This window comes from Myiozetetes cayanensis, unplaced genomic scaffold (assembly GCF_022539395.1).
Source record: "Myiozetetes cayanensis isolate MyiCay16 unplaced genomic scaffold, myiCay2020 scf6-25, whole genome shotgun sequence".
NCBI classification, from domain to species: Eukaryota; Metazoa; Chordata; class Aves; order Passeriformes; family Tyrannidae; genus Myiozetetes; species Myiozetetes cayanensis.
In genome coordinates this window covers 1,984,835-1,999,773 of record NW_026087853.1, presented here as the reverse complement: position 1 = coordinate 1,999,773, position 14,939 = coordinate 1,984,835, and the positions used below count along the sequence as shown (strand labels likewise).

Genomic DNA, 14,939 nt, shown 5'->3' with positions numbered 1-14,939 from the left:
GATCCAAAACTAGGCAGAGTTCACTGACCTGCTTTGTCAACAGAGCTGGTGTTGCCTCATAGAATAACAGAAAGAATCATAGAAAGGCTTGGGTTAGAAGGGACCTTAAAGATCATCCAGTTCCAACCCCCCCACCATGGGCAGGGACACCTTTCACTAGCCCAGGTTGCTCCAAGCCTCATCCAACCCGGCCTTGGACACTTCCAGGGATGGGGCAGCCACAGTTTCTCTGGGCAACCTGTGCCAGGGCCTCACCACCCTCACAGCCAGGAATTCCTTCCCAATATCCTACTTAAATCTACCATTTTCCAGCTTAAAGCCATTTCCCCTTGTCCTGTCCCTCCAGGCCCTTGTCCAAAGTCCCTCTCCAGCTCTCCTGGAGCCCCTTGTACTGGAAGCTGCTCTAAGATCTCTCTGGAACCTTCTCTTCTCCAGGCTGAACAAGTTTCCTACGAAACTCATGGGGAAGTCAGGCTGTTAAGCTCACTTTGTGATAGTCCACTGCATGCATGGAGCACTAAGCTCCTGTAAGAACACTGGATGCTAAAAAGACACATGGAAATGTGTTGCATTCCTGAAGAACATCAAGACAGTAGCTTTGGGAAGTGGAAGCTGGAGACCAAGAGGTTTTCTGCAGGTTCTACTAGCAGAAAAGGATGGATTTATGAGTCTGCTGACTTAGAAGAAAACTCTTTCAAAAGTGGAAGCAACCAGAGCAGATATCTCCAGAGGTGGATGAAGATCATATGGCAGAAAAAAATACCACGTCCACCAGGTCCATCCAATGCAACAGTTCAGAGTACCAAGTGGCACCAGCAGGACAAGTAGAAATGAATCCCATGCAACTGTCAGCATGATGCTGGGGCCAAATTAAACCAACCCTGCCTTGAGGATGGGGTAACATGGTCATACAGCTCACTTTGCTCGACCTCCATGCACCACTAACTCTGCCCTCTCGGCAGCCTCTTGGATGTCTCCAGCACAGAGTGACACTGTGATGATCTCAAATGCACACACTGCCCAAGGAGGTGACAAAAAATCTCAGACCTGGACATGGCCTGAATCAGGACTATTTTACCTGCAGGCTTTTATTAAAAGTTTGCAGGAACATTTAGTAAAAATGAAATTCATAATTTTAATCTGTTTTTTTTTTTGCCATTACAGTTCTTAGCTTCTTATTTGTTGGCAATCCCTATAACATCAATCTGTGATTTAAAATTTCACCTTTCCTCTAAGTTTGGTAAAACTTTCTGTTAGCCAAGAGCACAGGTTACATCTGCATGGATTTAACAAAAAGCTCTACCAGTGTTTTTACTTTTAATTTAGAAAATAATGGCAGACATTTTATATTTCACAATTTGCAAAAAAAACACCCAACTTATTAAATGAGTGGTATAAAGCCATACATGGATGGGGGAATTGGAATTTAATTAAAATGTTTCCCTCCAACGCAATTTTCAGTGCACTGGATTCATTAAGAAAAGTAAGATAATTGGAATGGTTTATATTTGAAGCTGATGTATTTAACACTGCAAACACCTATCTGTACCTAGTGAAATAAGCTGATTATTTCTGCCTTCTGTTCCCTCCAAAACTTTGCAGGCAGCAGATCTCAGCCTTCCATCTTTTTTTTTTTTTTTAGGCAGTGGAATAAGAAAAAACTCTCCTGATTTTTTAAAATCCACACTAATTAACTAATTAACTTTTTTTTTTTAAATTTCAGTCTCTCCCTGCATCTGCAGATGATGACCCTGATGTCAGTGGTTCCCTGTACATGTCCACAGGCTCCAGGTACATCATCAGCAACTTCTGCCTCTGCAGTGCTGTGACTGCACTTTGCAGCAGCAAAGACATATCCCTTGAATGTATTTTTATTTCAAGTCCATTAAAAATTTAACATTTTTGAACATATTAAGTTTCACTTGTTAATAAATTAATTTAAAACCCTTTTTTTTTTTTTAATTTAGGCTAAAAAGAATGGGATGTAGAAGACCCAACAACCAAGCTTCCCATGGACAAATTTTAAATGTATATTTGCACTGGTGCTGAAATAGAAGAATTATTTAAAACCAAAACACAACAAAAAACCCAAACATGAGTTTAGGACCAAAATAACAATGATTATCCCAAAAAACCCAATCCCTCTGGGTTTTCCTGCCTCTCAGTCGCAAACACTCGATGACAAAAGGCGGTTTCTCTCTGCTCTCAGCGCTGAAGAGCCAGTGCAGGTACTACAGGGAATAGCAAACCAGATTTTATTCTTCCTCAAGGACCTGCAGCTCAATAGCCACTTAAGCCCTGCCTGCAGCCTCCGCTCCCGGCGCTGGAGGAGGAGGAAGGAGAGCAGGGCTTGGCTTATCTGTCCTGGTTGAGTCTTCCTGGTCACTAGGAGGGAAGAGAAACCAAGCAAAGAGGTAGGAAAACCACAAGAAAAAGAAAAAAACAAACAGGCACTATGGTTATAACTGACTGATGTCCTTCGTGCCAAATGGGACTTCAGCACCCAGCTTCAGCATTCCCAGAGATTCTTGGGATTTGTGGGGTGGGGGTGAGCAGGCAGCACCCTCACCTCCCACCACACGCATGCAATGCCACTTCCCCCACACCCTCCTGACTTCTTTCTTTTAGTTTTTTCACCCAAAGACCGCAAGTTGAAGAGGGATGGCCCAGGGTGGTTAAGGAGTGCTGAGCTCGAGAGGATTTTGGCAAAGGGGAGCTGGTCCTTGTACCCTCTTGTGTATGTCCTCCTGGACTGGAGGTGTCCAGTAAGGACACCACCTCTGCAGGACACTGTTGAGGCTCTGTCCATCCCCTTGGTAAACATGGGACTGTGAATGTCACCAGCACATCCAAGAGGCATCTTGCACCCCATCCCTTTTGTCCTGGGGCCACATCACCTTGGATCCTCTCACTGGGAGGATCAAACTGGCCCTGCAGTGAGGTGCCCTGGATGGCAGTGAGGACCTCGGTGGGTCCACAGTGGGTCTGGACACCAGGGACGGGAAGAGCTCCCTGTGAGAACTCGTCAGGAGAGTAAGGAACAGGACACCCCACCCTGCACGCTCCTGGAGATGCCCACCACCATGCTGGAGCACAGCCTGCCTCCAGGAGTCCCTTCCCAAGGAAAGTTTGGTAATTAAATTCAACGCCTCCGTGCCAAGCCATTCCGGAGCAGTTCAGCGAGCGGAACAGCTCATGACAGACGGATCAAACGCGGCTGCGCTGCTTTAATAAACACCCCCCTGCACTCACACTGGAGTTGTAAAAACTGTGCTTCCAGCCATTACAAATGAGAACTTCTCTCCCGGTGTCTTTGCAAGCGGAAAGGGTGTATTAGTTCAACCCATTATTTGACTCACAATCCTTAGAAAATGGGTACACCTTTATCCCGGTCGCCTGCAATAACCAGCAGCCAAAAAAACCCCAACCCGCAGTAGGAACCGACTGGAGCTATTTAAATGTTGTATAAGTTTTTTTTTCCTCTCTCTCTTTTTTTTTTTCTTTTTCGGTAATTGCAGAAACTTTTCCTAATCTGACATTTTGTTAAAACCCCTTATTAGAAATTATGCAGCCGCAGAAGAAGAAGAAGAAAAAAAAAAAAAAGAAGAGAGAGAGAGAAGAGGGGGGAATAGAATAAAATATAAAATAAAATAAAAATGAGCTGGCTTCACAATTACCAAGTCAGCCCATGCAGCCCTTCGCTATTGTACGAGTGGCATAAACCCCCCGGCGGCCTATCAGCTCCCTGGCAGGCAGGGGGCTGCGCTATTCAAAGCGAGAGATACAAGCTGCAGGGCAAAAACCTGGCAGCTCCCATCTGACCCCCCAATCCCCGGCTGGTGACAGCTCCAAGCTCCATGGCAAATTAGCCCTTCTCACATTACAATTGCAGGAGACAGATTCCATTAGCGGTATCTGAAATTGAGTGGAGAGCTGCTCCGTTATCAGACTTGACTCATAAGCGCCGCTATTAATCAGAGCTATGATAGCATTTATATATTTCAAGCTATCTGCCGCCGCTGTGATATTCTGCTACAAAGGGTTGATGGGACTTAGGGAAGGGAACAATGGAGCTTTCTGGGAAAAGCAGAGTAAATCAAGAAAGTCTGTGACTTCCGCACATTCTGAAGGGATTGCGGTTTACATAAATTTTCTCCCAATTGGAGATTGAGCTCTTCCTCATCTTACACATGGGATTTAGTTGTCACTCAATGGTAACAGCTGTGAAAAGGTGAAGCGGCCCACCGCTCAGAATATTGCCTCCGCTTTTAAAGCAATTAACCCATGAACAGGAGGATACCTGGTGATATCAAAGGGATTAAGCCAGGCAGTGCATTATTAACATTTCCTTGAACTAATTCTAACTCTGACTAGCTGTCAGAAAAGACTCTTCAGTCTTTAAAAAAAAAAAAGAAGAGTTTTTTTTTTGCCCTGCTTCCCCCCCCTCCCTCCCTTCCAAACGAAGTAGAGTTACTGCAGCCTCATGTGCCTACTTTAGAGAGCCAAATGCAAATGAACAGATTTGGTAATGTCTTCAAACAGACTGAACTCGGCGCCGGTTTATTATGGGGACGAGTGGGAGAAAAAGAATAAAAATATACAAAAGATCAATTAGCCAGAGGCCATGGGAGATATTTTAAAAGCAAATTAGTGCCTGAGTACCTTCCTTTCTTCTCTCCCTCCTGAAAGTTTATAAGTACTTGTTACTAAGCACATCTGCTTCCCAAATGCCCGAGATCCTCCTGCTGTGCTACAACAGCGATAATCTGTGATCATCTGTAATCTGGAAAAACCCAAATGTGCCCCTGCAAAGAGATTCCTCCTTCCTCAAAGCCCAGTTTTTAACTTCCCACTCTGGCTGAGCGGGCACTGGCTCCTCTCTCATCCCTCCATTTTCCCCAAACCACGGCCACAAAAAAAGGGGTCAAACTGTTCAGGGATGACTCCTGCTCTGGCAAACCCATGTACCCCAAGGACATGGAGTATTTCCTCACTTAGCAGAGGCAGAAGACAACTTTTCCCAGCACCAGTTAGTTTTCAGGGAGCATCAGCCATGAATAAGGTCCCTCTGGGATGTCCATGAAGGTCACTCATCCTCCTGGCCCTTCTTAGGGACCTTCTCACAAGAGCTCCAGGACACACATCCTGGGAGCCAGAAGCTCAGAACCATCAGGATGGTCAAGTGCCATTTCCACAGCATTCTGATGGTTTCAAAATGATCAAATAATTTTGATGATTTCATTATGCAACACGACTAACGCTCCTTTTTGTTGGCAGTGGGAGAAGAGTTGGATCTGGTTTTTATTTTTATATACATCCACAGCGTGTTGTTTGGAAGGTTTAGAGGGCACGGAAATATATATATATTTATATAAAATACATATAAAAATATATATGTATGCATAATGTATTAGTCCAAAAGTTAACACAATACCCAGAACAGCATAATGAAGAAATGTGAACTGCTTAATTTAATGCAACATTTTCCCCCTTCTCCAAACCCCGTGTCCAACTCAGCCAGAACAAAGCTGGCAAAAACTTACTAGAAGCACTTGGGCAATGACACCACCTACTCTGCTACAGCCCCTGCAATAAAACAGTTTTGTATATTTAAATACCTCAAAACAGTCAAACTATGGGGAAAAAAAACCACTTCAAGCAGGGGAAAGCATCCTATTCCTCTTTGCAACAGAGAAAGCAAAGAATGCATCCCCTGTGCAGAAAATGACACTCTGGCAATCATATTATAAGAAGATAATTGGTTTACTTTGTAAACTTGCTATGCTTTGCCTCCCACAGTAAAACAAATAAATAGTTGTTTAAAGAAAACAATCCTACAGCCGCGCTCCTGCGTCCTAAAAACATAAAGCAGCTCCCCCCTCCTCCAAAGCAAAGATGAATTATTTGCCTCACTTACAAGCAGTCCGGGAAAACTCTTTGTAAATGCCATTTTACGATAATTACAGGCGGTTTATTAAGACTGTGCAGGGCGGGGGGAAGAAAAATCCATATTTGAGAACTAACTCAAAGGAGCGAGCGGCTCGCTCGGAAATAGCCTGGATCGCTGACAAAGGGGCTTTTTACACCAACGTGGCTCGACATAATTTTGCTTTAAGAGGAACAATCCAGGCTTAAAAAAATTATAATTAAAGGAATAATATGGTATACTGTAATATAATGAAATTAATAAACAAACATGCGGAGCATCCCGCCAGCCATCACCTGGCAGAGGAGGAATCTGTTTAAGGAATACATTCGATCCTAATCCCGCACGTGCCGTAACATCCCAAACGCCACCCAGCCGCGGAGGGAACCACTCTGTCCTTAAGCAGCAAAATTATCCTGACCTGCCAAGGAATAAACTCGGGAGATGACTCAAACAAAAAAAATCGATGGGGAAATAAAATAATAAATAAATAAATTAAAAAAAAAAATGGGGGGAGAGATTTACTGTCCGGGGATGCTGGAAAAACCCAGCGAGGGTAAACAGCAACCCTGCCCGGCTGGTGGGGAGAAAAGAAAGGTTTTAGAGGTTAAGTTCAGGTCAGACGACAAATGAAATTGTAACAACCCAACTGACATTGTATAATGTCTTCTTCACTCGATCAATAGGGCAGCGTCGGCCCCATTTCCATAGAGATGGCTTCCTCCCCGCTGAAGGGTGGCTATTGTTTGAGGAGGGAGATTTGCCACTTGAACCGTGCTGCTCCCGAAGGATGTGTACTTCATCAATTATTTGTGTTCCTAACATCTACATATTTTCATATTAACGTCCACGTTTCGCTCAGCAAGAGGAGCAGGTGCTGATTTTTCCGCCGGTACCTCGCAGGGGTCACCCCGTCAGCTGATTTTATTTAGAGGCAAAAATGAGGGGGGGATTTGACAGACCCATTTAGATTTGTGTGGACAAACAAGCCCAGTTAGAAACACACCACATCACCCACAGATAGTTATGGTTTTCATGCAGTGAACACTTTGTAATTTTTTTTTTTTAAAGTAGATAAAAAGGCAACAAAACCAATTTTTTTTGGCCAAATGAACGTCGTAAAAAATAAAGCAGCTTTAAGGTGCTTGAAAGGAAAATGTAATGTTGCAATTTGGACATAAAACTTTCCAAAAAAAATCAACCCTTGCCTGGCTGAATAATTGATTCTGTCACTATCTATGAAATAATTTCTGTAAGTCCTAACAGTTTTTATCATCTCTTGGTTCCAGGTTTCCCATTCCTTCGTGCAAATTTTAAATTTAACAGAAGCACTATCTTCCAAATCCAATTAAACAACAACAACAACAAAATTAAACCTTTAGAAGTGTAAAAGTTATTCCCAAAATAATTCCCAAATTTAGCCTTTCGTTCCTCTCCTGTATCCTCATTCCTGTGAAGCAACGATCGCATCATTTCATGTGCAACAAACTGGGCGGGAAAGGAACCCGTCTCGCTGCAGTCCCAACTAAAATCTGAGGCTGAGCTTCACAGTAACTGCAATAATGGGAACAGCCATCCTTAAAAAAGAAATCAGAAACCAAATATTAAAAACCTTCAGCAACTCCTCGCAGGAGTTTTTAACACAATCGAGTTGTGCTCTGACGCTGTGCCGGGCACTGTGCACGGGAGGGCAGCGCCACTTCCAGCTCCCCAAATACGCTGCAAAATACAGGATATTAAATTAAATAATGCTGACTTAATTACATATATTAAAAGCAATCACTTTAAATGCCTATGGAAATATTAAGGAATTACTTAAGCAACTCCATGAGGTGAACTTAGGAGCTGATGCTACGTGAAAGGTGATGCACAGAAAGCAACTCCTCTGCAGCAGAGGAAGAGGCACCGGGATTTGGGGGATTTTGGGACCGAAGTTTAAGTGAGCTCAGGCCTCTCAGGTTGTGCAGGATCTGGCCCCTCACCCCCCATTTACTCCTGCTCTCGCTCTCTGAGAAGGTTTCCCTGAGAGGCGACGCAGCTCTGGGGACAGGTGGGAGAAAAGGGCTTTTGTCAAAATAATCTCGGTGAGGAAGCGCCCCCCGTCTCATCCCGGAGCCCCCCATATCATTTGCAGCCTCAAAACGTGCCCTATTTTCCCTGCAAAAAGAACATCAGAAATTGTTTATATGGGTTGTGATAATCCTCTCAAATATGGGTCAGGCCGAGGTTAAGAGCAGCCAGAACTCGCACATCAAAGACGAGCGGGGTTAACAAACCACCTCCCCCCCACCCCCGACCACGTGCGCATCCCGATTGTTCCCTTTCCTCCCGAGGTTAGAGGTCCGGGGAGAAGGGATGGACTCGGGCATCTCCCAAACCCGCAGCCAGCAGGGAAAGGCAGGGATGCTCTCCCTGGTCCTTGGGTACCACCGGCAGGCAACTGCCCATCCGCCTCCGCCGGGAGCTGCAATTAAACCAAGTTCACGGTTTCCCGATAGGTGAAGCTCATCCTGTTAATTTAAACAGACCATCTGCATCTTTCGAGAACGACAAACTTCATTAGTTCTGGTTAGTTAAACCGAGCGGTGATTTGTGATAATGAGCCTCAACAACCTGTCACGTCTGTGGAAGGGAAAGGGCGCACTTTTTATTATTGCTATTATTATTATTTAACAGAAAAGAAGAGGGGGGAGAAAAAAAATAAAGGGGGACCTTTTGTGTGAGAAAGAAGGTCAAATTCGGATTAAATCGCTGTTAGGTTAATCAGAGGAACTAATTAGGGAGGGGTAGGGTTGGGGGGGGAAACACTAGTCCGAAGGCCAGAGGGGAACAGAGGGAGCCTTCGGAAACGTCCCGAGCCAGCCGACAAACAACCAAACACCCCGGATGACTTTACCTGAAAACCGTGTAAAAAAGCAAAGAGGCGGCAGCTGCTCCCAAGAAGCCGCAGAGGAGATTGACTCTGGAGGCGGGGGAGCCGCCGGGCAGGAGCCCCGTCGCCACTTTGGCCAGCAGGGTGAACAGGGGGTAGCCGGGAGGGTGGGCGACCTACGGACAAGACACCAGAGGGGTTGGAAAAGGGCTGGAATTCGACCAGATCAAAGCAGAGCAGCACGCCCCAGGATCCCCCCCCCCGAGACCCACCTTTTTGGTACCAGTTTCAAGCCCGTAAATATTTTTTCCTTTCCCTTTAGTGGATCTGGCTCCACGCCTCTCTCGCCCATAATAATGAGGCGGGGAGAAAAAGGAGGTGCCACGTTTCATTAGCGTGCCTTAAAGGGCTCCTTGTTTGGGTTCACAGTATATTAGGGTCATTTCAAAAGGCTGTTGTTTTTGTGGGTTGTTGGTTTTTTTTTGGGGGGTTGTTGTGTTTGTTTTTTGTTTGTTTGTTTTTTGGTTTGGGATTTTTTTTTTTTTTTTTAAAGCAGCTTCTCAACTATTTTATTGGTTAGCAAGTTGAAAGACCACACTGCTATCGGATTACCACCGCGCTGACAGTCCTAAGGTCTTGCCTAAAGGGATCATGCACCATAATAAAGTTTATTAAATAATAAAACTTATTAAAATTGTTAACCCGATTTATTTTATTCTCCCCAGCTTATACAAAATTTGGGTTGATAATAAGCCAGCTACTGTATATACAGTAAAGCCTTTGCTTTATAATTTAGTTTAATTGGATTTAAAACTTGAAGTAAATTGTCGCGTGCTGTACTTATAAGTTAGTAAAAACTGTGGTTTGAAAATAAATTAATCTACTTTACTCCATGCTTAATTAAACTTCCTTAATTCCTAAAACTGTTAATGAGAGCATTGATTAAACAATAAAACTAATACTTACTCCAAGCTCATATGCGGCTGTGATCAGCTCCCCTGTGAAAAAATAATGTAAAACCAATAATTACTATTAGGAAATGACACTCCTCCAAAGTTTTCAAAATCCAAATGCTTGCATTGGGGTTTTGCATTAATTTGACTGGATAAAACTGTAAATCTGTGGAGATTTAACAGCATGAAATTTTCTAAGAATATTTTCTCCCTCTGATGTCACTGCACAAAATATCTTTTGTGTGTTTTCGCGAGACTTTTGTGAACAGATAAGTGAAAATATAGGTAGGCTCGGGTAAAGAATGGCCTGAGATACTCAAAATACAGACATTTGTGTGTGTGTGTGTGTATTTTTAATTTAAAACCAACTGACTCGGTAACTTTCATGCACTACAGTTTACAACGCTTAAGCTGCATTGTCTCTTCCACAACCCAGATGTTTCTCATTAAAAAACAAAACAAAACAAAACAAAACAAACAGCTTTACAGTTTTAAAGAGGGAAAATATAATCACTAATCGTGGGAATCTGCATCCACATGTTTGGGAACGCTGCTCTGCCCTGATGCTAAAGCAATTCTGCTTTGCAAGTAACTCCTTTACCTGTCAGTGGATGCTGCATCCCATTAGAAACACCATTTAGATTTTGCATTTTGTTTGTATTTCACACCAGGACAAATAACTGCCACAAAAGACCCGAGTTAGCCTAATAATTATTAATACCTGGCATTTTTAGAGCAGTTGATACTGAAGCATTTTGCAGAGAACCCTCCCTAATGACGTACATTAAATACATTCAGTAGGCACAACACGTCCAGGGACGAACCAAGGGAGGACGAAATTAAAAAATTACGCCTGGTTTTCCTTCTTTCCCCTGAAATTTCATAATCCAATTTTGCAGAGCCCGATTTTACCAGTCCTGCTAATTTTGCAAGTGCCAAGGTCACAGCAGCTTTGTCCCATCGTTAGATGGGAAAGGTACAAACCAAGGGCACTGCTGGCTTTAAATGCTAAATTAGGAATATTTTACATTTCCGCACAGTTATGTCCTTACCACGCAATGCAAAGGAGGACATTGGTACAAATGGCACCTTTAAATGCTGACATGACAGTAAATGGTGCATTTTAAAAGGAAGATGCTGCTGGCATTGCTGCTGTTGGCTGGGATACTGCTCCCAAGCCAGGCATGGCTTCACCTTCATCAAAGTCCTTTTGGGATACGGCAACATGTGCATCTAAAATGGCTAAAGATTAAGATTAAACCCATGCACATCGCTGTGACATTGGTTCATATCACAGGCAAGAATAACCCCCAAAGCAACACAGCCACAAACCAACCACAAAGCTGAAAAAAAAAAAAAAAAAAAAAAAAAATACTGGTGGATGCCCCCGCCAAGGTTTGAAAGACAACAGCACAACTCTGCCTTGTAAGAATTAAGGAAATAAAAGTAACAAGACCTGCAAAAATAAGCTCCTGGGCTGCAGGCCTGTTGGATTCCACTGGGAAAGCCAGAAGGAAGACCCACTGCTTTGGATAAGGCTAATTCTCCATCTCCCACCCACATACCTGGGCATCACTTACAGCCTCCATGGGCTAGAAAAGTGAAGAGTACTAACATTAAAAAACCAAAACACACAAAGGAAGACTGCAGCATCCACAAACTTGATTGAAATGTATTTCTCATGAGAGAGAATGACCTCGGGCATCTTCAGATGCCAGCTCAAGTTGAAGGGTTTATTTCCTCCAACTCCAAGGGACCAGGACTTAGACCCCATGATCATTGCGGGTCCCTTCCAACTCAGGATACTCTGTGATTTCTGATGTAAATACATTTCTGGCTGTCCAGATTGATTCACTAATAAAGGTGTTCAGGCAACAGGCCAAATGCTGCCTGAAAACTGATTTATCCCCAGCAAGGTTGGAGCTGATGCTTGAAACACCACAGGGAATGTTTGGTTTTGGTGGCTTTTTTCCTTTTAACTTCATTTGAACCCTTTTTAAGCTGTTTTAACATCTGTGCATGTTTCTGAGTTATAATTCATTCCCTCATTTCTTTATTATAACAGTAAGTAACACCAGAGAGCTGCCAATGGAAATACCGATTGCCTTTGACACTTCTGGATTACTGCAAACTTCGGGAACAATTAAAAAATATACAGATAGCTCTTAAAAAAAAAAAAAAGAAAAAAGCAGGCTCCCTGCCTGAAAGCAGATCCAGCAAATCCTTAAGCAGGTCTTTACTCACACAAGTAGCTTCAGTGCTTTTGGTGGCACAAGTTTGAGCTCCGTGCTCAGGTGCGGGGCAACTTAATCCCCTGTGCAGAGACTTTCCAGGGGGATTCCAGCTGAAGCATCCCATGGGCTGCTCAAGCCATGAGAAACAGGGGAATAACCTCCAAAAAACTCCTAAGTGATGGGGTGGCTGCTGGCTGGGACAGGCACAAGGGGACAGCAGGGATAAGCCCATCTCTGTTCAGCCCCAGCAAGCACACACAAGCCAGGCAGTAGATTCAGGAGAAAATGCAAAAAAAGACAGACAGGGAGCGAGGACACCATCCCAAGAGATTTTTTTTCTAATATAATTCCCTCTAATGTGGGTTCTGGAAGCCTGTTAAAGCATCCAGTACCCCCAGGCCACTCCTGGAGCATCTCTCTGTGACACACACCGAGTTGGTGTCCTTGATACCTCTGACTCTTCCTGGCAGAGGAGCGATGCACATATATATATATATATGTGCACTTCTATACACACAGGTGCTGTGCTAGGAAGAACCTTTGGAAATGAGGGAAAGAGCAACCCCCCTCCTGCCTCCAAAATGGGATAAAATAACCACAGTAACCCAGGGAAAGTGGGGTCAACCCCTGTGCTCACCATATTTACTAGGATAATTCACATCAAGTAAAAAAAATAAATCCCAGCATCGATCCATCACCTCACTGGGAGAACCTGCATCCCTCTTGGTAAAGGGTGCTAATGGTTATTTGCACCCCGGAGGGAAAGCCCAAGCTGAAGGACAATTAAAAAACCAGGTTCCAAGGCTTTGCTCAGCATGGAGCACAGGGACCCTGCACATCCACAGACATGTATTTTCCATCAGGAAGAGCTTTAACAGACAAAATGGGAATAACTGCAAGTATATCAACCATCACATTATTAACTGATACACCCAGAAAGTGCAAAACCAGCCCTTTCAGTAGCGTGGGAGCAGAAGCAAAAGCTATCAGGGTACATGCTGGCCAGCCTTGCCAGTATTTCTCTCTCTCTCCACACATACTGAAGCTGTAAAATCTATGCAACCATTAAAAGCCCATTTATTTATAAGGAATTTCATGCACAGCTTGGATTTGAAACCAGCGATGGCCAGGAGGCACAGAGTCAAACAGACCCACTCAACGCTCTTCTGGGATACAAAAGAAAGAAAGATAGTATCCTGGACACTTGTTCCATCAGAAAAAAAATAAATTATCAGCACAGGGAGAGGGTCAGGGCAGTGGGGTGGCACCAGGGCACAGCCCCAGGGGGACCCGGAGCACTGACCCCACAGGGGGAGCCCCAGACAGTGCCCCAGTCCCGGGGGGGAGGGGGGAAAACACCCCAATACAGGGTGTCAGTGGTGCTGTGGGGCAAGTGCCCCCATGGGGAGGTTCAAACGCACCAAGCCCACTGGGGTGAGCCCCCCAGAGAGTGCCTGCACTGCACCAGTGACTGTGGGGTGTGTGAACTTGCGGGATGTGCAACCCTGTGGAGTGAGGAACCCCATGGGGTGACGACGACACAGCAGTTGCTATGGGGGAGCAACCCTATGGGATGACAGCAACACTATGGAGTTAGAAACCCTACAGAATGACAGCAACCCGATGAGGGTGACAGCAATGCCCCAGTCCCTACGGGGAGAAAGCCCTTTTGAGGTGACAGGAACCCTCTGGGTGTGACAGCAACACACCAGCCCCCCTGGAGCAAGGAACCCTATGGGGCGACAACAATCCTATAGGGTGACAGCAATGCACCAGTCACTATGGGGGAGAAACCCTATGGGGTGACAGCAACCCTATGGAGGTGACAGCAATGCACCAGCCCCTCTGGAGTGAGCAACCCCATGGGGTAACAGCAACCCTGTGGCATGACAGTGGTGCCCCAGCCTCAATAGGATGAGCATTCCTATGGGATGACAGTAACTCTATGGGGTGACAGCAGTGCACCAGCCCCCCTGGGGTGAGCAACGCTATGGGGCAACAGAAAACTTATGGGGAGACAACAACCCTATAGGGTAGCAGCAACTGGTGACAGCAACCCTATAGGATGAGCAACTCTATGGTGGGACAGCAACCCTGTTGAGTGTGACAACAACTCACCAGTCCCTCTGAAGTGAGGAACCCCATGGGGTGACAACAATGCACCAGCCCCGAGGGGCTGAGAGCAACCCTATGGGGTGACAATGATGCCTTATAGGATGAGCACCCCTATGGGGTGACAGCTACCCCGTGGGGTGACAACAATGCACGAGCCCCTGTAGGATAAGCATCCCTATGGGGCGACAGCAAGCCTATGGGGTGACAGCAACCCCACGGGGTGACACTGATGCACCAGTCTCTATGGCGTGACAGAAATCCTACGGGGTGACAGCGATGTCCCAGCCCTGATGGCTCAACCCCTAAAGGCTCAACCTCCCACCCCGCCCCACGAAGGCTGACCGAAGGCGACCAAGCCCCTACGTGGCGAGGGTCCCCAGGGCGCCACCTCCCCGTGGGGTGACCCCCCGCCCCGGCCCCAGGGGCTGCCCCGCCGCCCTGGCTACGTTACCCGCATCCCCGCCGGGCAGGGCGGGCGGCAGCGTGGCCGCGTACAGAGCGGCCACGGCAGTGCCCAGTGCCCCGGCGGCTCCTCCCGCCCCGATCCCGGTCCTGGTCCCGGTCCCGATCCCGATCCCGGTCCCGGTCCCGGCCCCCGTTCCCATGTGCGCCGCCACCTTCCGGGTTCGGCCGGGCCGTGCCACTCCACCGCCCCGCGGGGGGGGGAGAGAGGGGGGAACATCCCCGTGCCGCTCGCCTCCCCGCTCCCTCCGGGCCTCTTTCCGGGAGCTCCCGTTATCCAAAAGGCTCTGATAGGAACAGGGAGAGCCGCGAGTGCGCCGAGGCAATTCAGCGCGGCCGCCCGTCCTCTTTCTTCACCCCCCTCCTCGCACGGAGGA

At 46.0% G+C, this 14,939-nt stretch overlaps 1 protein-coding gene across 1 annotated transcript in view; it reads right to left on the bottom strand.

Moving 5' to 3' along the window:
* The window catches only part of TMEM260 (transmembrane protein 260), a 34,995-nt gene extending 20,290 nt beyond the window's left edge, over window positions 1-14,705 (bottom strand). The window contains exons 1-3 of the mRNA XM_050336457.1: window positions 14,552-14,705; window positions 9,765-9,796; window positions 8,823-8,974 (exon numbers count right to left, since the gene is read on the bottom strand). Coding sequence (XP_050192414.1) covers window positions 8,823-8,974; window positions 9,765-9,796; window positions 14,552-14,705 — 338 coding nt within the window. The remainder of the gene's footprint in view (window positions 1-8,822; window positions 8,975-9,764; window positions 9,797-14,551) is intronic.
* Between the last annotated feature and the right edge of the window lie 234 nt (window positions 14,706-14,939).